The following is a 23,263-nucleotide window of genomic DNA, read 5'->3' as shown; positions in this document are numbered from 1 at the left end:
ATACGCCCGTATTGATGCGCTAATGAAATACATTGTACGGGAATAGGCCAACATAACGGCAGACATTCGTGCTACCTGCAATTCGTTACTTTAACGACTCAGAACAAATGATAATGGAAAATGTGGTCATATTGCGCAAAAGTGAATGGATTCAAAATTATTTCCACATAGCTACCCGGTAAATCTAAATAACATGCATTTGTTATTCATAATATAAATGTTTTTTTTAGATTATTTATATACGCTTTATTCGGCAGTGTCATTTATCTATCATTACTCTGCGAATACGCACAAAGTTATTGTCCTCTTCAGAATCAGGGGACGACAAGCACAACAACAAAAACAATGTAAGCATGCTTTTTTTTATTTATAAATTCACGTTTGCTTCCAAAAATTTCAATAGATTCATATTTTTACAAAAGTCGGGTAGATGTTAATTGTCATTTGTGTATTTGTGTTGTTTTGTTGTCGGTAGCCATTTGAAAAATTTTGATACGACGGCTTTCGAATGCGGTAATACATCCGTTCGACACGTGACGAAATCTCATTCGATACAAAAGCGTACTCGATCACGGATGCGGTAATTCGGCCCAGCATCATGCTCTACTCTCAAGTTTCTTTTATTTGAGCCCCAATTGCCATTGGCTAATTGGAGTTTAAGGGGTGACACGACCCCCAAACAAAATTTATTTTATTTGAGCTCTCATTGCGATTGGCTAAGGGGGGGTTTATGGGGTGAGACGACCCCCAAACAAAATTTATTTTATTTGAGCCCCACTTGCCATTGGCTATGGGTGAGTTTATGGGGAGAGACTCATAATGTCAAGCATTTTGAAGATGGCTATCAAGATATTCAGGGCTACGCGTCTCGTTCAGATCCACATAAATTAATTTTTTTTGTATTGGTTATCTACATTAACAATCATATTTTAAAGCTACCATTTGGGATACTACATTTTTAAAGATCCGCAGGTCCTCCTGTGTGCCCTATTTGATGGCAAAAAGTGTACTCTACTGCCGAAGACCTTTTATTTCTGTCCTATTCTATTCTGATCGGCCTTCATATACCATTCCTCTTTTGGGTAGGATAGGGGGAGAGGGATTAACCTCTGACACGTCCTTTCATTTATTTCATATATTCTCTGTCATCCTACATGTCAGTTTGGCGTTGTTTTTATTGGGAGGAGGGGGTCGGTCCCTCCGACGCTAAGAACAAAAGACAATTTATTTAAGTCCTTTATTGCCGCGATCTACATGTCCTGCGGAACGGTTGGACGTGATCCAGATACTTGAATCCTTAAATCAACATAAGATTCGAACTCTACTGTCATAGACCTTTCCTGACCTCAGACACTAAGGAATAAATTTGTATACCAGCATTGTACTCTACTTTTATATACCTTTCATTTGATATCTATGTAGTCCCAATCGATAAATATGTCCTGCTGGGGGGTTGGGGGCCCCTCAGACATCAAGGATTACATTTTTATGTCAGATATTTACTCTACTCTTAAAACCTTTCATTTGATACCCATATTGTCCTAGTCGGTAAACATGTCCGTTCGTGTGGGTTTTTGGATGGGGGGGGGGGGGGGGGGGGGCGTCCCCCCAGGTTATTTGACCTCAAAATGTTATGTCAATTTCGTGATTTTGGGGTACCATAAGGTGGCAAGCAAAATTTCACTTACCCATCCCCGAGCGTTTTTTGAAAATGGGGGTCAAAAAATGTAGTACCCTATCTCTACCATCTGTGAAAATTTCACGAAAATCGGTTCGGGCGTTTTTAAGTCTATACGGAACAGACAAACAAACTAACAAACAAAACGCAACAATTTAATTTTTAAGGCTGGTAACATATTCGTTTTTCACAATTGAAAACACATATTTTTCACAGATACTTTTTTGAAACACTACAAAAATCTCAATGAAAACATAATACTTGTAGAAAAATGTTTCATAAGTAATGATGGAATGTCCTATTGAATGCAATCAGCAAGCTTTTTTGCTTCAAAATCTATTATCTAAAAAAAGTAATCACGAAAGTGTTGCGAAAAACGAACATAGTACCAGCCATTATATAAGAGATGCGTTTTTAACTATTTTTACCAAATTTAACATGAACTTAATAACAACAATTCTGGCCAACTTAATGAAAAGCACCAAAAGTCATAAGAAATTGCGCATAGACTAAAGGCTGGTACTATATTTGCTTTTCGCGATATTTTTCGGCTAATTACTTGTTTTAGATAGAAGATTTTAAAGCACTAAACTTGCTGATTTCTTTCAGTGGGACATTCACTCATTACTTGTGGTAAAAATTTAATAAAATTGTTATTCTGTAGTGTTTGAAAAAAGTAATCGCGAAAAACATGGGTTTTCAACGGTGAAAAACGAACATAGTACCAGCCATCAGGCGACAAAGGGACTGCTGAAGTTTATTCCTCGCTTGGTGGTCTCGGTGACAGTTGGGTTGTTTTATACACCAATCTAGCGGATTTCCTAGTTTGGGTAAAAAACGCTCTTCCCGCTATATAAAACACCCCTAGTATAGGTTGGAAAAAGATAAATATATGAAACCTTGCCATAGTCATTTTCAATCGATTCTGGACTTTAGATTCTTTTAAAAAGTCATTGTATTGCTGACTATTTCACCTCTTCCAAGGTTCAACCATTAACTACAATATATTCTTTTGGAAGCTGCTAATGGTCAAAAGATTTTATTGTTGTTATTGCTGTTGCCAGAAAACTTTTGCACATAAAATCGCTTGCTTTTTGCACATCTCCATATACCAATAAAACATATCCATACAGACCAACCACAAGCATATTTGTCGCCAAATAAGTTTCATTATCGTGTGTGCACGAAGATGGAAGGAACACAAAGTGGAATGAATCTATCCTTGGGTGTATGGCTGAATTATTTCAAAGGTTGTCTTGTTTGGACCATAAAACATAAAACCATATGGTGAAATCTCCATCTTGCCATCAAGCCTAATTCTCGCATCCGTTAACGAGCGAGTTTTTGTTCGAAGATTAATTCCGTTCCATAAATACAAAATGGATCATGACTTAGGAACGTAATTTGTCGAAAAGTGATCGATTTCGGGCAAGAAACAATCGATCCGCCGAGCATATTTTGCCATCTCAAATGCAAACAAAGCATGGTGTTTGTTAAAAAAGTTATTACTAGTAAGAAAAATAAATAAAAAAACACACATTTTACGATATATGCCATAGTTTTATACCGATATGTTACTGTCTATACACAACAAATTGTTGTTTATGTGAAAGAGGACTTAAAAATATATGGCTTACGTCGCCTCTAGCAGAGTCAACAATAGCTGTGTTCGGGAACTCAAAAATTTGTGCTAATTTGTAAAATTTTTTACTGGAAATCGTTCGCGTACTTTATTTGCCAGCAGAAGAGAACGCGAGAGAAATTCAAAATTTTGACAGTTCGAAAATAGAGAACCTGCAATTTTCTACTGGGACTTGTTTGCCAGCAGAAATTTGAAACTTTGAACAGATGTTTTGTAAAGGTCAGCTGTTTCATGAGAAGCAGCTGTTACATGAAAATACAAAAGCTAACACCAAAATGGATCAAAAAGGCAGTGGTAAGTAAAAAATAAAAATATTGTTTATTGGTAATTATCAAATTTGTTTCATTTCATTTCATTCATTTTAATAAAGATTCAATGCAGCAGCTAGTGTTCAGCTACAGAAAACTCGCCAAATGAAGTTGAAGTGTGTTGTTCTTCATTAGAAGGTAAGTGCAAAATTTGCGAAATTATTTGGAAAATCTTGAAAAATTAAAACATTGTATCCTTCCAGACAATAAGAAAAGAGCAATGATCGGTTTCCTTATCAGAGAGCTACGATGAAACCAACACCGTTCGTTTGGATTTGTTAAGGAGGGAAGATGCTGCCATGGTATTTAATGGGTCTGTCTGGGCAGTTGAAAGTTATGCACAGTGGGATTGGAAAATCAGTGCAAATCAGTCTGCCAATTGTGAACGCATACAGATATTATCAATGAAAACACAGTATTCGTAGCCGCCACATGACCAAATAGAATGCTCCCTTAGCCTCAAATCAGTGGTTGCAGCAATTTCTCTAGGCACAATATCCAGAAGCATTAGGTGGTTAGTTCAAGGTTCCTTTGTCAGCAATCCAAGTGCTGCGGACAAGGGACTTAAGAACGTTGTTTCTACTTTTGTGTACGGTGATCAAGATATATTTATTTACAGGTTGTGGCAGTTGCCCAACGACCAAATATTAAATGCACTATCTGTCAAAATTAGTGATTAGTGCAACTCTGATTTTGTGTATGTTACTAGTTCGCGCAATTTTTCGTTGTTTGTATGTGTGATGGTTCTTAACTATAATACATACACACACAACCACAACTCGTTGACAGATAGTGCACTTCGCGAGACAAAATTGTACTCAGCTGTTTACGGTATACTACCTGGTAATTATGTCATAGAAATACCACGAATAAGCACTTTGTTTTTAATTTAAAGCACTGTTGAACTATTTATCTATGTCGCCGTTTTCTGCTCTTCTCAATGGTTTTCTTTAGCTGCTCCAAACCCAACATATTTCCAACACTTAAGAGCTGGCCTACTGAATTTAAATCTAAGTTAATTTGCAATACATCTCATGATATATAGCATACACCAAACAGCTGAGTACAATTTTCTCCCGCCAAGTGCACTATCTGTAACTAGTTTTGGTTGTGTGTGTGGAATTTAGGTAAGAACCATAAGACACACAAACAACGAAAAATTGCGCGAATCATGCACAGAATCAGAGTTGCATTACTCACTGATTTTGGCAGATAGTGTAGTCAATATTTTGTTGTTGGGCAACTGCTCCTACCTGTAAATGAATATTTCTTTGTACATCTGCTCCCGTCTGTTTAATGGGAATAAGTAGACACTCCTGGCGGAGGCTGACGGTCTGTGATTCGTTTTTTATTCTTTTATTGCAAACCAGTTTAATTTTTTCTTTGCTTTAAAATCTTTTCACACTCAACTATTCTTCGCCGCTTAGGCGATTTTTTTTTTTGCACATGCACAACCCGGGCTGCATATAGGTTTACCTCCAATTTTCTAACATAAAGAATTATTTTTTAACCATGGTGAAGCCTACAAACACCAAAACATTTGTAATAAACAAACAAATAAACAATTTCACAAAAAAAAAAATAATTTCCTTTTAATTAACTGCTTATTTACTAATAAAAACAACAGAGCAACTACAACAAGTAAAAGCGTGCTAAGTTCGGCCGGGCCGAATCTTATATACCCTCGACCATGGATCGCATTTGTCGAGTTCTTTTTCCGGCATCTCTTCTTAGGCAAAAAAGGATATAAGAAAAGATTTGCTCTGCTATTAGAGCGATATCAAGATATGGTCCGGTTCGGACCACAATTAAATTATATGTTGGAGACCTGTGTAAAATGTCAGCCAATTCGAATAAGAATTGCGCCCTTTGGGGGCTCAAGAAGTAAAATAGTGAGATCGATTTATATGGGAACTGTATCGGGCAATAGACCGATTCAGACCATAATAAACACTTTTGTTGATGGTCATGAGAGGATTCGTCGTACAAAATTTCAGGCATATCGGATAATAATTGCGACCTCTAGGGGTCAAGAAGTCAAGATCCCAGATCGGTTTATATGGCAGCTATATCAGGTTATGAACCGATATGAACCTTATTTGACACAGTTGTTGAAAGTAAGAATAAAATACGTCATGCAAAATTTCAGCCAACTCGGATAGGAATTGGGCCCTCTAGAAGCTCAAGAAGTCAAATCCCCAGATCTGTTTATATGACAGCTATATCAGGTTATGGACCGATTGAACCATACTTAGCACAGTTGTTGGATATTATAACGAAATACTTCGTGCAAAATTTCAGCCAAATCGGATAGGAATTGGGCCCTCTAGAAGCTCAAGAAGTCAAGACCCAAGATCGGTTTATATGACAGCTATATCAGGTTATGCACCGATTTGAACCATACTTAGCGCAGTTGTTGAATATCATAACAAAACACGTCGTGCAAAATTTCATTCCAATCGGATAAGAATTGCGCACTATAGAGGCTCAAGATATCAAGACCCAAGATCGGTTTATATGGCAGCTATATAAGCTTATGAACCGATTTGAACCATACTTAGCACAATTGTTAAGTATCGTAACAAAACACGTCGTGCAAAATTCCATTCCAATCGGATAATAATTGCGCCCTCTAGAGGCTCAAGAAGTCAAGACCCAAGATCGGTTTATATGGCAGCTATATCAAGTTATGGACCGATTTGAATCATACTTGGCACAGTTGTTGGATATCATAACAAAACACGTCGTGCAAAATTTCATTTCAATCGCATAAGAATTGCGCACTCTAGAGACTCAAGAAGTCAAGGCCCAAGATCGGTTTATATGGCAGCTATATCAGGTTATGGACCGATTTGAACTATACTTGGCACAGTTGTTAAATATCATAACAAAACATGTCGTGCAAAATTTCATTCCAATCGGATAAGAATTGCGCACTCTAGAGGCTCAAGAAGTCAAGACCCAAGATCGGTTTATATGGCAGCTATATCAAAACATGGACCGATATGGCCCATTTACAATACCAACCGACCTACACTAATAAGAAGTATTTGTGCAAAATTTCAAGCGGCTAGCTTTACTCCTTCGGAAGTTAGCGTGCTTTCGACAGACAGACGGACGGACGAACGGACGGACAGACGGACGGACATGGCTAGATCGACATAAAATGTCGCGACGATCAAGAATATATATATTTTATGGGGTCTCAGACGAATATTTCGAGTAGTTACAAACAGAATGACGAAATTAGTATACCGCCCATCTTATGGTGGAGGGTATAAAAAAGTGGTTGCCGAAAAATCCCATTTTTAGCAACTGGCATTGACAACTTCAGTTGAAAGTTGCCATCCGTAATGCAAATTTGTCAACTGACAACGCAATTGAACTAAGGTTGCCATCCATAATCGACCCATTAATTTGGGGTTGGTTTCATTCAACTTTAAACAAAAATAGTAAAGTTCTTTATGTTTTTGTCAGAAGGAATAGAGCACCGCTCTAATCGAAAAAATAACAGTGCTACTTTGAAAAGTGATTTTCATGTGTATTTTTTTTTTTGTATCATACTATGTTTGCAACTTTAACAATAGCAAAATTTGACATGTCATAAGACAAGAACATGTAGTGTGATGGCTTCAAGAAATAGATCTACCAACTATAGCACAATAAAATGTATTTTTTTCCATTTAGATTCACAAAACATAGAAGTATTTATTTTTATTCACTGCCGCCGACCAGGTTAGGTTAGGTTAAGTTAGGTTGAAAAGAGGGTGCGGATATTAATCCGCCCATGCCACTATGGACACACATCTAAGCCAGTAATAGGGTTGTTGTTCGCTCTAAATACCAAAAAGTTACCTGTCACCGACGAAATGTTCCTATTTGTTTTGATTCGAATGCTCGTTTTGATAATGGTAACGCAAATTTCGATTGTGTGCCACATGTTTTCGTATCGACAATTTATTTGAGCCAAAAACGAATACGTTATCGAATGTTGTGTTTAGGTCACTGGCTTGGCACCCAATGACTTCTTTTGAAGATAAAATGGGCACATTAAGATACAAATGCGTTGTCAATGATTTTCGTCGCCAGAAAATGCTGTTGAATCGTCCATTAACCATGTTTTGGAGGTGTCTCAATCGGAGTGGATAAAGAGCTCTGACAATTGATTTGAGTGCATGCATGGAAAATTTTTATGAAAAACCATAAAACCATTTTTAATGGTATAAATGAGCATTTTCATTATTAGGCCAGAAATTTGTATAGCAGCCCTCGTAACAAAAAACCCTCTAGACATTAAAAGCAACCCAGAATAAAAAGGATGATACCATGAACATTTCCCATTTTTGCTTGAGCTTTAACTCATTTTTCACCAGCTTTCAGTGACATTTTATATCAGATAAAAGATCATTTAAAAAAGGTTTCAGCGCATTTTTTCTATAAATTTTTTGGAATGCAGGTTGATTTGTTTTTCTCCAGTTCTTTTCTGTTAAGATGTAATAGATGTCTTTAGACTTTTTTGTTTTGTTAGTAAGCTAAAATCCGCTGCTTTGGATTGTTTTTTTGTTTTTTTTTTTTTTTTGTAAAGAAGCTATTTACAGAAAACTATATGGTAAAGTAGGGGGGATTTGGAATTCTTAAAGACTGTTATATTGGAACTTTTCAGTCATTTTAGATATCATGGGTAGGGGGATTACACGTTTTCTAAAAATAAAAACTGTGCGTATTGCTGAACAGCCAGCCTTTTATGATTTAGAATTTGGGGATGGGGAGCTTTATGAGATGGGGGGGGGGGGGGGGGGGAGGGGAATTTTTGGATAGATTTGTTTAACTAAAACCAAAAATTATTGGCTTAAATCTAAATGACAATGAATTGCTTTTTACACACCTTATAAAAAAAACTGAAAAAAATTTTACGGAGACTTTTTAGATATAAAATTCAATCCTTGGTTTCACTACAGTTTCTCTTATGTGTAAGTCAATAACAAGACCGCGTAGAGACTCCCGGGCCCTAAGCTAAGGACTTCTACTCAGGGGATGCCGCAAACCAGGGCCTACTTACTTTTTGGATTCGTTTCACTTCAATCGTCTGTTATAACATCTTTGCGCGCTTTAAAGTTACGCCACGAACCATTTGTACACACCCCGGCACCACGCCACCAATCATTGACATCTGTGTACCAACGTGGTTTCTTCAGGGACTCCTCGTCATGCAGTGAAGAACATACCCGACACCAGTAATAGGTGTTGATAAACTCTCCCGTGCCCTTCCAATTGAAATAAGAATTGTATAATTTCTCATCGTTGTCCAGAATGTGCAAATAATCAGCCAGCTCTGAGGCGGAGGCAAACTCATCCACGTGAATATATGAACGTTGTGGGGCACTAACTTCATAATCCTCTGGTCTAGCACCCATGACTATGGGTAGAATATTTCGATTTAGGGCATTAACGAAAAACTTCTCAGTGATGTAGTCACGGCAGTTAGAATTTTCAAAGGCCAAATAGAATTTGTAGTCGCGATCCAGCATTTCAAAACACTTATCAGCATTGACACGAGAACATTTGTAATTGCCACAGGCTCCATAGATGTCAACCTAAAACGAAGAATGAGAGTAGTTAGAGTGTCAATAAATTTGTAAAATTAAGCTTTGTAGGTAAAGGTAACCTGGGGGTAACGCATCTAGAGGTTATCTAACTGCTTGAAAACTTGTTGATTGGGAGTGACTTTTAATCGGCTTTTCCCAATCAAGCAAACCTATCAAGTTTATGATTGTTTGACTTAAAGTTACCTATAGGTAGGGGAGCAAAGAAAGGTTTCATCAATACTATCTTCGAAACCTTCCTGCTAGAAAAGGTATCGATGCCGTGCTAGATGAGGTATTGATATAAGGTGCAACATCCATATGTTGTACGACTGATTGTCTGTTGAGGTTTCAAGGTTTATATTTAGGGGAAGGCTAACAGAGGAATTTGTCCCCCGCCTCGTCTGTTAACAGAGTATTTCTTTGGTCACTGCAGCCTACACAGTGTACTTTTGTAGTTAGATAAGGTTTATGTGGCAGTCTCACTTAGACATTTCATCCATTGTGATACCACAGGAACAGGAGAAGGAAGATGCCTTCTAGTTCTTATCGTTGAACCATCCAGATCGCTTTCAAAAACCCAACAACTTGCGAATGTTCACATTCGCTTAATCAGACAAGTTTTCCAAGAAATGAAAACTTTAAGCATTTTCGCTAAAACAGCAAATATTTTCTGCCGTTTTTGGATGGTAAAAAGTTGACTGTAGCCCAAAAACGCCTTAAATACTTTAATTAACTTTATATTATCTTTATATTATATAATTTGATTTTTTATATATTTCTTATATAGAGCATCCGTGGAAGATCATGTTAAATGGATGGATCACAGCTAGGGGACACAGTGGGCCTGGGGGTTTGCGTTGAGAACCCAGGAACTGAGATCTCTTATAGACTGCCTGATTATAATACGGTCCTGCATGCGGAGATCCGGGCAATCACGGAATGCGTGAGGTGGTGTGGTGTTATCACGAGGATGTCGAGTATGAACATCTTTACGGACAGTAAATAGGGCATAAGTGCAACCAGGATGGTAAGATCACGAACAGTCCTGGAATGTAAGAAGGAGATTAACGCCTTCTCTGAGGATGGTACGATCCGCATCGTTTGGGTACCGGGCTATAACGGAGTAACTGGGAATGAGAAAGTCGACGATTTGGCAGTGAAGGTCAGAGAAATACCGTCAATGAACTTGGTCAACCCGAAGCCTTTCTAGTCGACGCAGTCCGAGTTAAGGGCGTGGGCGACGAAAGCGTATGTAACCCTGTGGAACAGCGAAACGGTCGGTAGGGTGGCAAAAATCCTATGGGGAGATCCAAATCTTGAGAAGGCGAGGCTATTACTGAAATGAAGTAAGAAGGAGGTCAGTATAGCTTTCGGTATACGGGCGGTAACGGGGCACAAAGGACTGCGATTTCACTTATGCGACGTTGTACTGTGGGATGGGAAAAAATTAATGGAAATAAGTCTGCCATTTTGGAACGGATAGAGATATCTTCATGAAATTGCACATGGTTATAGCTAAGGTGTTATCCAGTTTTGCAAACATATAAGTAATGAACAAACGATTTAAAAATTCGGACAATAAATGCGCTCTTGACAGCACGAACAAAATTTTGTAGGGCCGAAGTGACCAACTTTGAAGATCCACCAATGGGCACTGGGACTTGTAGGGCCCTGAAATTTTGCATATGAAAACAAATAAGAATTTTGTAAGTAGCACGGAATTCCTAACTTAGGTTTTCTTTTCCGAGATTACTTTATTAGTATTTAGAGCGCACAACAAGCCGATTAAGGTTTTAGGCGTATGTCCAAAGTGGCATGGGGCGGATTTATATCCACATCCTCTTTTCAACCTAACCTAACCTATAGCAACTGACAAAAATCTACCAAAGTCATATTTATGTTCTGTTACAAGACTTTTATACCCTACACCACTACTGTGGTACAGGGTATTATAACTTAGTGCATTTGTTTGTAACACCCAAAAGGAAGAGAGCAAGACTTATTGATAAGTAAACCGATTGACTCAGAATCACTTTCTGATTCGATTTAGCTATGTCCGTCTGTCTGTCCATGTTAATTTGTGAACAAAGTACAGGTCGCAATTCTCAATCATCTTCAAAGTTAGCACTGGCATTTTTTTTAGCCAAGAGACGAAGCTTATTGTAATCGGAACAAAATCGGTTCAGATTTGGATATAGCTCCCATATATATGTTCGTCCGATTTTGACTAACATTGCAATAATATGGTCATTTGATAACCGATTCTCTCGAAATTTGGCAAGAAGGATTTTCTTATGACTCTCAATACTTCTATTGAATTTGAAAGAGATCGGTTCAGATTTGGATATAGCTTACTTATATATATCGCCCGATTTTCTCTTCTAGACTGCAAGCGCGAAAAATTTGGACAGCGTTTTCCTCGACAACTATCACAATATTATAGAAGCTTGGTCGAAACCGGTCCAGATTTAGATATAGCTCTCATATATTTGTTCGTTCGATTTTGAGCAATATTGCAATAATGTGGTTATTTGTCAACCGATTCTCTCAAAATTTGACAGGAAGGATTTTCTTATGACTCTCGACAGTACTGATGAATTTCATAGAAATCGGTTCAGATTTGGATATAGCTCCCGTATATAAATATCGCCCGATGTTCACTTCTAGAGCTACTGGAAGCGCATATATTGACCAATTTTCCCAATTTGCAATAATGTTGCCATATTTCAACCGATTGTCACGAAAATTGGCATATATAATTCTCTCTTAACTGATGATGTTTTTATTAAATTTCTTAAGAATCGGTCCAGGTAGATTTTTTAACGCTCATATATATCGAATTTGAATTGCTTGAAATTTGACACAGATCCTAAACCCACCGGCAAACCACCGCCGAGGTCCATTAAAATTGGTTCAGAAGTATATAGCTCCCGACTTTTGTATTTCCTTACTGGTTCAACTTAAAATTGTCAAAAATATTTAAGAATACATAGTAAATGCTTCAATCAACGTTTAGAAGTTCAAAAATGTACCATTGACGTACAATATTTAGTCCGTCAAAGGTATAAAAAATTCTAATTAATGTCAGCTGACAGTATTTTCTGGATAGGACTAAAATAGAATACAGCAAATGTATGATTTATCAAAACTTACATCGATATATTTGCCCAGCTCATGGGCAAATTGTAAACGACCATTGCGTGCACCACAGTTGGAGACAAACCAAGCGACTTTTTTCGTTTTATTCGTAGCAAAATTGCGATCTTGCTCCTGTTGACGTACGCGATCATCGTAATATTGCCATTTTTCGTACGGAGCCACTATATCACTGTCACGCCTGAAAAATAAATGAAGGGAATACGTAAGTCCAAATTCAAAATATATACAAAATAAAAATAAATAAAAAAACTTAAACAGACAAAAGTTTCGGTCAGACTTGAGCCCTTCCAAGATCAACACAGCTGAAGCAGACAACTTAACGCTTTCAACACTTAACTAAATATTTTCACAGGGTGTTTTGTTGGAAATTGTCGAAATGCCTAAACTCGGTCAATATACCCATTTTGAGGGAGGCTCGGCTCTCTAAAACTAAAATCATTTGATACCTTACCCCACATGTGAAATACCGATTTGGGCTATACTCTTATATACCTTTCATTTGAATACTATATTGTCATGATCGTATACGCATATGTCGTTTTTGGTGTATCTTGCAGTGAAATGTATTCCGCATGCCTGGCCCAAATATTTATGACAACTTCGTACTCTGCTCCCAAATACCAATCATTCGAGTACCATGTTGTCCAACCTGGTGGATGTCCGCTTCGGGACGTTTTTGTCAGGGCCAGCTCACTAAAACATTATTTCCGACACATGGTCCCGAATGTAAATGAGAAATTCGTACTTACCCGAAAATACCTTTCATTTGAGCTCATTTTGTTCTCGCCGGCCAATATGCCCGCTTTGGGGAGGTTCGGCCACCTGAAACTTACCTTCCAGCCCTAAATTTGGAGAACAAATTCTTGATTTACAAGTGAACATCTTTCGATTGAGTCCTATATTGCCTTGATCGGTTTACATGTGCGATTTGCAACAACTACCACCGTGGGATAGGTTCAAAATCGAAAAATTTAAATTCAAAACCCTTCTGTAACTGTGAAATGGATAAACATATTTTTTGGTATTTGGTCATAAAATAAGAGCTAAACATTGTATTTTTTGCCGATTAGATATTTTTGTGCAAATATCTTATGGTGATTTCCATTCTGAAATAAAAGTTACACTTCTACCGGACAACATTATGTAAATGTCGCCCCAACCCTCTGATAGTGTTACGCTGTTTGCATTTTCAATCGAACATGTTCATATGTCCATATGTTGTAATTTCGACCAAATAATACGTTAAAAATCGCATCCACGTCTTCAGGTGAAGAACTCTCTAGCAATGCATCTAATATACCATTAGTTAAAAAAAAGCGTTCCCTCTTTCAATTTTCATATATTTCTTTTTTAAATTTTGCCGCTTTATTCCAAACATTCAACAATTTTGTCTTCTATGATAATCATCGAACGCCGCACAGTGGGCCAAATGGCAAAAAAATTGGAAATAAGTCTACAACTTTTTATCTGTTGATTTTAGCCATACAAAATGTTCTAGACATTTGTAGAGGAGGACATAGGCTTTCAGAAAAGTGCTGTTGTTGGTCCATATCTTTAATACAGGGTGTGCTACAGGGTGTGAAAGTTGACCACTTTTGACTTCTCCAAGCTTCTGGGGGCCATAACTTTTGATCTACTCAACCGATTTACATGATTTAGGACTCTAGAGAAAGAGCTTGACAAGATCTAAAAAACTTATGCATAAAGTACCATGCCATCGTGTACTGTTAAGGAGTTATGAATTGTTTAATTTTAAAATATGAAAATTTGGCCTTGGTTTTTTTCAGTGTTTTTTTAATAACTCCGTCAATTTTAAAGCTATAAACTTCATACTTCACACAAATTATGCCAGCATATGTGTGCATAAAATACAAAAGGAATCACGTGAATATCTTTGGCGGTTTAAAAATGGCATCGTTTTCAATATGAAAAATATTTTTTTTGTCAAAAAATTGCAAAATTTTTCAAAAAAGATACTCCCATTTCCTTTAAGTTTTCGCAAACTTTGGCCGTCAAAGCATTATCATTTCTTTCCATTTTCACAAAGTCGAGGTATTAAGAAAAGTTTTAAGTGCTAATTTGGCTAATTTCGATATCAAACAACACCGTTATCTTAAGACCAAAATGGCCAATTTTTTTACTAAACTTCAAAAGTTTCTCACTGGAAAAAAAGTTCCACGGGGATTTTTTCGCTTTTTTTGAACTTAAATGAAAGCTTAAAATGTTCCCAACATTTTAAGGTATGTCTCGCCATATCCTAGCCATAAATGAGATCGTAGCGATCAAAATACTGAAAAAAGTCAATTTTCAAGTAGTGCTATATTCATTGCTAAAAAACAAGTATTACGTCACATTTTATTGCAAAGATGTTAAATAAACTTTTATTTGGTAACACTTCTTCTACAAAACACAAAAAGAATCATGGAAATATCTCTATTCTATTCCATTTTATGGAACCGGCAATAAAAAAGTCAATTTTTCAAAAAAGTCGAATTTCCCAAATTTTGTTTTTGTTGTCCTAATTGCACATGACACACTATAGCCATATTTACGCAACATACCTTATCGTAAAGGAAATTTTCATACCTTTCCAACGATGTATAAAACATTTCTCAACTCGGATTCTATCTACTCTAAAATTCATTTACACTTCATTAAACTCTATATAAAAATGTCTATTTGTGAAATGGAACCTTATATGGGGCCTACACTAAAACATTGATAGATTTGCCCAGGGTTTACAATACAAATGTGTTAGAATAAAAAAAGGTCTCCTGCCAAAGTTTAAAAAAATTGGAATAAAAATATGTGTTTTAGAGCGAAAACACTTCGCATCGGCGTGCGTTTGTATAGTACCTACATCTATTTTTAATGTAAGCTGATGATTTTTGAATAAAAAGTAACCTAGAAATATACCTGCATATATATATATATTTGTGTTAAGATTTGATGCAGACAAATGTTACCTGTTTCGCTATGTCGAATTCCCAGGAAATCCACCGTATCAATGAATGTGAAAAAACCTACCCATAAAAAATTCATTGTCATTTTTTTTAACCAAATTCGAGTCCAGGTAAATAATTATAGAAGAGTAAGTAAAAAGAGGCACTTTGGACCCCTTTTTACGATTGCGTCTGATACCTGAAATGGGTCATTAATTGTGAATATATTGCATAAATATTTGAACAAAATCCAAATTTTCTTCATTATATTTTGTAGAGGCGTAAAGGACATTTATAAGTTATGGAAGTCATACTGAAGTATTCCACTCTTTCGAAAATTGTATGGGACATCAAAAATGATTCCAAATCATACACGGAGTCATTTAAGGAACTTGTTTACACTTTGGACCACATATATGGAATAAGGCTAAATAAAGACGCTTTAGACAAACTTGAAAAATTCTACAAATCATTTGAGAGAAGGTTGCCAGAATGTTCATTCGCAAAAATCAAGTTTTTCAAAATGTATGAGAAGTGGCTGAAATCGGATCTACTTATTGAAATTAAACCGCTGATTCCCGGCCGGCCTAGCAAAGCATACGACGAAGTTACGGAGAAAACCAAAAAGAAAAAACAAGAGGAACTATTGGCGGCACATCCGCCAAATTTAATAAAAGATACGTTCAAAACAGCATTGTTAAAAACACAACCAAAAAATGTTGGACGAATTGTCGATGTTTTACCATTAGCATCTCCGAAAAGGGTAAAGAGAATGGTAGAAAGTATTCCAACTCCAAAATCGACTACAGAATTCACGGAGGAAGATGCACTGGCCCTGATTTTGAACCTAGGCCTCTCAAGAAACAAATACTCAACAATGAGGAAGGCTCTTCGTGAAAAAGGATGGGGTTGTTTACCCTCAAAACATAAATTGTACAACACCAGGACGAAAATGGTGCCATCAAATATATACGTGGACGAATTAAAAGCAAGAGTGAAACTTGCTGATCTTGTTGAAAATACAGCTGTTAGAATTATTTCTAATTTTACTGAAGAACAGTTGAACACATGTAATAATTCCGAAGTGGTTTTGATCAGCAAATGGGGTTGTGATGGATCATCTGGATTTTCCGAATATAAGCAACAAACAGAAATAGATACCAACTTCGCATCAATTTTCATGGCATCATTAGTACCATTGAGAATGAGATTGTACAAGGACCAATCTTCATCATCGAAAGAAAATGCATTTCAAGATATATGGATAAATAGAACACCTGGGTCAAAATATTTATGTCGCCCAATTCGGTTTGAGTATACAAAGGAAGACCGGAACACAACACGATCTTTGGTGAACGAAATAAAGGAAGAAATTGCTGCATTACCCATGATTGTTATAAACCAATTGGGAAGAAATATAAAAGTTTCGTTTCAACTACAACTCACTATGATCGATGGAAAGGTGGCAAACGCATTAACTGGCGTTATGTCCAATTGGAGATGCAATATTTGTGGCAAGAAGAATGGGCAATTCGAGGACAAGTCTGATGAAAATTTAGTAAACGAAAATGCGCTCAATTTCGGTATTTCGCCCCTGCACTGTAGAATTCGATTCATGGAGTATTGTTTGCATTTATCGTATGACCTTAAATATCGGACTAGCCCTGGAAACCGCGATGTCTCTGCTAGAAACAACCAAGATCTTCACAAAATGAGGCAGGAAGAGAAGAATCGAATCCAGTTGGAGTTTAAACAAAAGGGACTTATAATAGATAAACCTCTTTACGGATACGGAAGCACAAATGATGGCAACTCGGCAAGGCGGTTTTTTGAGGACCCCGTATCGACATCTAAAATAACCGGTCTTGATGAACACTTGCTAAGACGATTCAAAGTGATTTTGGCTGTAATCAATAGCAAAAAGATGATAAATTCAACCAAATTTGAAGCTTATAGTAATGACACAAAAAACATTTTATCTGATTTATATTCGTGGAAAGCTTTAACACCGACAGTACATAAAGTCTTACATCATGGCAAGGAAATTGTGGAATACAACATACTTCCGTTAGGAGAACTTACAGAAGAAGCTCAGGAATCCCGTAATAGAGATGTTAAACAGTTCCGGCTTTTCAATACCCGAAAGAGCACCAAATTTAACCAAAATTATGATTTACTTCAATATTTATTGTTATCGTCTGATCCGGTACTATACAGCATCAGAACTAAATGGCTACCAAAAATATGTGACGATATAGATAAGGACGATCCCGATGCCATTCAAATTAAAGAGCTTTTAAATTTTGATACCTTAGATTATTTGGTAGAGAATAAAATCAAATAATACAAAACTAAAATGCTTTTTTATTTTGGGAGTAGCTAATATACATATAAACGCACGCCGATGCGAAGTGTTTTCGCTCTAAAACACATATTTTTATTCCAATTTTTTTAAACTTTGGCAGGAGACCTTTTTTTATTCTAACACATTTGTATTGTAAACCCTGGGCAAATCTATCAATGTTTTAGTGTAGGCCCCATATAAGGTTCCATTTCACAAATAGACATTTTTATATAGAGTTTAATGAAGTGTAAATGAATTTTAGAGTAGATAGAATCCGAGTTGAGAAATGTTTTATACATTGTTGGAAAGGTATGAAAATTTCCTTTACGATAAGGTATGTTGCGTAAATATGGCTATAGTGTGTCATGTGCAATTAGGACAACAAAAACAAAATTTGGGAAATTCGACTTTTTTGAAAAATTGACTTTTTTATTGCCGGTTCCATAAAATGGAATAGAATAGAGATATTTCCATGATTCTTTTTGTGTTTTGTAGAAGAAGTGTTACCAAATAAAAGTTTATTTAACATCTTTGCAATAAAATGTGACGTAATACTTGTTTTTTAGCAATGAATATAGCACTACTTGAAAATTGACTTTTTTCAGTATTTTGATCGCTACGATCTCATTTATGGCTAGGATATGGCGAGACATACCTTAAAATGTTGGGAACATTTTAAGCTTTCATTTAAGTTCAAAAAAAGCGAAAAAATCCCCGTGGAACTTTTTTTCCAGTGAGAAACTTTTGAAGTTTAGTAAAAAAATTGGCCATTTTGGTCTTAAGATAACGGTGTTGTTTGATATCGAAATTAGCCAAATTAGCACTTAAAACTTTTCTTAATACCTCGACTTTGTGAAAATGGAAAGAAATGATAATGCTTTGACGGCCAAAGTTTGCGAAAACTTAAAGGAAATGGGAGTATCTTTTTTGAAAAATTTTGCAATTTTTTGACAAAAAAAATATTTTTCATATTGAAAACGATGCCATTTTTAAACCGCCAAAGATATTCACGTGATTCCTTTTGTATTTTATGCACACATATGCTGGCATAATTTGTGTGAAGTATGAAGTTTATAGCTTTAAAATTGACGGAGTTATTAAAAAAACACTGAAAAAAACCAAGGCCAAATTTTCATATTTTAAAATTAAACAATTCATAACTCCTTAACAGTACACGATGGCATGGTACTTTATGCATAAGTTTTTTAGATCTTGTCAAGCTCTTTCTCTAGAGTCCTAAATCATGTAAATCGGTTGAGTAGATCAAAAGTTATGGCCCCCAGAAGCTTGGAGAAGTCAAAAGTGGTCAACTTTCACACCCTGTAGCTCACCCTGTATTAAAGATATGGACCAACAACAGCACTTTTCTGAAAGCCTATGTCCTCCTCTACAAATGTCTAGAACATTTTGTATGGCTAAAATCAACAGATAAAAAGTTGTAGACTTATTTCCAATTTTTTTGCCATTTGGCCCACTGTGCGCCGTTATTTTTGTGTACACTCTTAGAAAAAAAAATTGCTGAAAATAGCAAACACTGTCTGCTGAATATTCGTTGTTAATTTTGCTGCTATTGTAGCAGTAGTTCTGCTATTATAGCGGTAGTTCTTCAATTTCAGAGCAGCAGGTTGACTGCTAAAAAGTCTATTGTTTGCTGAAAATGACTGCTGTTCAATTATGAAGGGGATGTTAAAATTAACAAGTAAAATGTTGCTAAGTTCAGCCGGGCCGAATCTTATATACCCTCCACCATGGAGCGCATTTGTCGATTTCGTTTCCCGACATCTCTCCTTAGGCAAAAAATGACATAAGAAAAGATTTCCTCTGCTATTAGAGCGATTTCAAGATATGATCCGGTTTAGACCACAATTAAATTATATGTGAGACCTGTGTAAAATATCAGCCAATTCGAATAAGAATTGCGCCCTTTGGGGGCTCAAGAAGTAAAATAGAGAGATCGATTTATATGGGAGCTGTATCGGGCTATAGACCGATTCAGACCATAATAAACACGTATATTGACTCAAGAAGTCAAGATCCCAGATCGGTTTACGTGTCAGCTATATCAGGTTATGAACAACGTTGCACTGTAATTCTATCCAGAACACTTAACAGCTATATCAGGTTATGAACCGAATTGAATCATACTTATCACAGTTGTTGGATATCATAGCAAAACACATCGTGCAAAATTTCAGTCAAATCGGATAAGAATTGCGTACTCTAGAGGCTCAAGAAGTCAAGACCCAAGATCGGTTTATATGGCAGCTATATCAAAACATGGACCGATATGGCCCATTTACAATACCAACCGACTTACACCAATAAAAAGTATTTGTGTAAAAATTCAAGCGGCTAGTTTTACTCCTTCGGAAGTTAGCGTGCTTTCGACAGACAGACGGACGGACGGACATGGCTAGATCGACATAAAATGTCGCGACGATCGAGAATATATATACTTTATGGGGTCTCAGACGGATATTTCGAGTAGTTACAAACAGAATGACGAAATTAGTATACCCCCCATCCTATGGTGGAGGGTATAACAAACAGAATGACGAAATTAGTATACCCCCCATCCTATGGTGGAGGGTATAAAAATAAAACACAAATGTAAATGTGTGTCTTGTTGTTTTTAGAGCGCACAACAAGCCGAATACTGGCTTGGGTGTATGTCTATAGTGGGAAGGGCAGATTAATATCTGCACCCTCTTTTCAACCTAACCTAAATCTGTGTTTCACTGGATGTTTATAACCACCACTGGATGTATACTTTCCATAATCCTTTTTCTTTAAATTTCGATACAAAAGGTCATGCCAGCCATGTGCACATTCGTAGAGCAATAACAAAAAATGCGAGCGAGCTCAGCCATATTTCTGATTTCCCATTTTCAGCAGACATAAACTGCTGTTTTAGCAAACATTTTTGCTGTTTTGAAAAACAAATTTGGTTGAGTGTGAGTGCCTATGAAATGATAGCAGCTGATTAGGGCTGCTGTATTAGCAAACATTTCGGTCAGCTGAATCAGCAAACAAAATCTGTTGTTTTAAGTATACAAATCTGCTGAAAAAATGTAATGCTATTTTTTATGTTTGCCTGTTACTTGTTTTGATTACTTTAGGCATATTTTAGATTTTTTTTTTTTAAATTATGTTGGATGAAGTTATTTTAATTTGCGAAATATTACTGTAAAAAAGCCACCTGATCCATCCATTGGTATACATTTCGAAATGTGGCTGAGCTCGCTTGCATTTTTATACCATGACATGGCTAGATCGACTTAAAATGACACGACGATCAAGAATATATATACTTAATGGGGTCTCACACACATATTTTGAGGTTTTACAAACAGAATGACGAAATGAGTATACCCCCATCCTATGGTGGAGGGTAAAAAAAGGTTATGGAAAGTATACATTCATTGGTGATTATAAACATCCACTGAGACACACATATTCATATGTGTTCAATTTTTATACCCTCCACCATAGGAAGAGGGTATATTAATTTCGGAAGAGGGTATATTAATTTCGTCATTCTGTAACACCTCGAAATATGAGTCTGAGACCACCTTAAGTGTATATATTCTTGATCGTCATGCCATTTTAAGTCGATCTAGCCATGTCCGTCCGTCTGTCTGTAGAAAGCACGCCTACTTTCGAAGGAGTTAAGCTAGCCGCTTGAATTTTGTACAACGGTTTCTCTTATGACCTTCAATATACGTGTCTAATATGGTCTGAATCGATCAATAGCTTGATACAGCTCCCATAAAAACCGATCTCCCGATTTTGCTTCTTGAGCCCCTACAAGGCGCAATTCTTATCCGAATGAACTGAAATATTACACAATAGCATATTCTTATTCAATATTCTTTGTTTGCCTAAAAAGAGTTCTATGCGCAGTGTCATAGAACTCGACAAATGCGATCCATGGTGGAGGGTATATAAGATTCGGCATATAGCACGCTCTTACTTGTTTCTTCTAACATCCCCTTCATAGTTAAGCAGCAGTCAATTTTAGCAAACAACAGTCTTTTCGGCAGTAAGACTGCTGCTCTGAAATTGATGAACTACTGCTGTAATAGCAGAACTACTGCTACAATAGCAGCAAAATTAACAACGAATATTCAGGAGACAGTGTTTGCTATTTTCGGCAAACTTTCTATACCGTAGACTTGACACGGTGTAGGAAATGCAAAGTTTTTCACTCTATAGGTAACACAATTACAAACGAAAACTATTCCCTGTGATGGAGTTACTTTTTTTTGGACAAACACACACAAAATTTCGATTTCATTGCGATATGTCGAAAAAATGCTACTCTTTTTTGCACAATCGAAATCACCATTAGTTTTATAGTAAGATTGGACTATTAAATTATTTTGTCAAAAAGTTCGGCGACCTGGCTAGTATTTTGATGACGATTTATTTCTTGTTAAATATTGTACAAATTTATATTTTCTGCTAGTTTTAATTTGTCACTAATTTGTTAAATAATTTCAACAGGATATTGTCCCGATTTCGACAAATTGAAACTGCTTTACTAAAATGATAATATCAATCACAGTTTTTGAAAGAATCATTGAAATTTTTTACAATTTCAGATTAATTTTTTTAATTGATCCAATTAAGAAAATAATTGAATTTTTTGACATTTTCAATTAATTTTTTAATTAGGTCTGTCATTTAGTCTGTTAGCATGTTTTCCGATTAGACAATGACCTGTCATGGCGGACACAATGACTGAGACGTATGTTCTAGCCAATGACAGCAAAACGGCAGACCTCTTCAAGTCTAGATTAGACCACAAAGTTTTGGAATGCTCACAGCCCCCTCTTTGTGAACATCTACCATTCCTTGTCCTTCGGGCCTGGTCTTGAAAACTTTGCTTACATGTCACTGGAGACATACCCACAGATTTCAGTTTCCCTGGAATGTATGAAGTGGTTCCTAGTCCGCAAATTCGTTTGCTTTACAATTCCCTGGCATATCTCTGTGGCCCGGCACCTAGTACAGGTGAATTTGGAACTGTTCAGCCATCTCGTTGGGAGATCTGCGACAGTCGAGGGCGGGTTTTGTGTTCAGAAATACGTTCTCCAGGGATTTAATGGCTGCCTAGCTGTCTGAGAAGATATTTATGCCAATCGTCGTTATGACATTATATCTTAGCCATTCCACCACTTCCTTAATTGCAAGAATCTCCGCTTGATTCACACCGCAGCTTTTCGATTTGACCAATTCTAAATCTTTAGAATACACCCAAAAGTCCACCTGGTCGTTTAGTTTGGAACCATCCGTATAGAAGTCTATGTAACTTCTGTTACCAGGGATATCGTAGTTCCAATCGGTTCTATCAGGAAAAGTGGTATAGTTCTGTACAGCACCACACTGCCTGAAACATCGGATATTGCATCAAGGATAACACAGTGTCCTTAGCCGCGACATTACCAATGAGAAAGTTCCCATAACCTTACGGCAGTGGTTGCTGCAATTTGCATTAAATTATTAAATTCAGTGCCGTCCTCAGTGCGGCTGTGACGCATAAACAAACGATCCTTTGGATCCGGCGGAGTATTGCATAGTAGGTGGACTTTTGAAGCGCCGT

General features: G+C 36.7%; 1 protein-coding gene and 1 long non-coding RNA gene across 4 annotated transcripts in view; one reads left to right on the top strand and one right to left on the bottom strand.

Annotated features, from left to right (window-relative positions):
* Positions 1-214: 214 nt before the first annotated feature.
* The window catches only part of LOC131998016 (uncharacterized), a 41,063-nt gene continuing 18,014 nt past the window's right edge, over positions 215-23,263 (top strand). Inside the window, exon 1 of the long non-coding RNA XR_009398491.1 lies at positions 215-347. This is a non-coding gene — a long non-coding RNA (uncharacterized LOC131998016). The remainder of the gene's footprint in view (positions 348-23,263) is intronic.
* LOC106092729 (glycoprotein 3-alpha-L-fucosyltransferase A) overlaps positions 8,427-23,263 on the bottom strand; it is a 176,034-nt gene continuing 161,197 nt past the window's right edge. For all 3 annotated transcript variants that reach the window (XM_059369903.1, XM_059369905.1, XM_013259647.2), the window contains 2 exons: positions 12,367-12,550; positions 8,427-9,222 (listed from right to left, as the gene is read on the bottom strand). In XM_059369903.1, the coding sequence (XP_059225886.1) occupies positions 8,707-9,222; positions 12,367-12,550 (700 nt within the window). In that variant the 3' untranslated portion in view covers positions 8,427-8,706. The remainder of the gene's footprint in view (positions 9,223-12,366; positions 12,551-23,263) is intronic.

The sequence above is a fragment of the Stomoxys calcitrans genome, chromosome 1 (assembly GCF_963082655.1).
Source record: "Stomoxys calcitrans chromosome 1, idStoCalc2.1, whole genome shotgun sequence".
NCBI classification, from domain to species: Eukaryota; Metazoa; Arthropoda; class Insecta; order Diptera; family Muscidae; genus Stomoxys; species Stomoxys calcitrans.
This window is presented reverse-complemented; position numbering and strand designations above follow the sequence as displayed.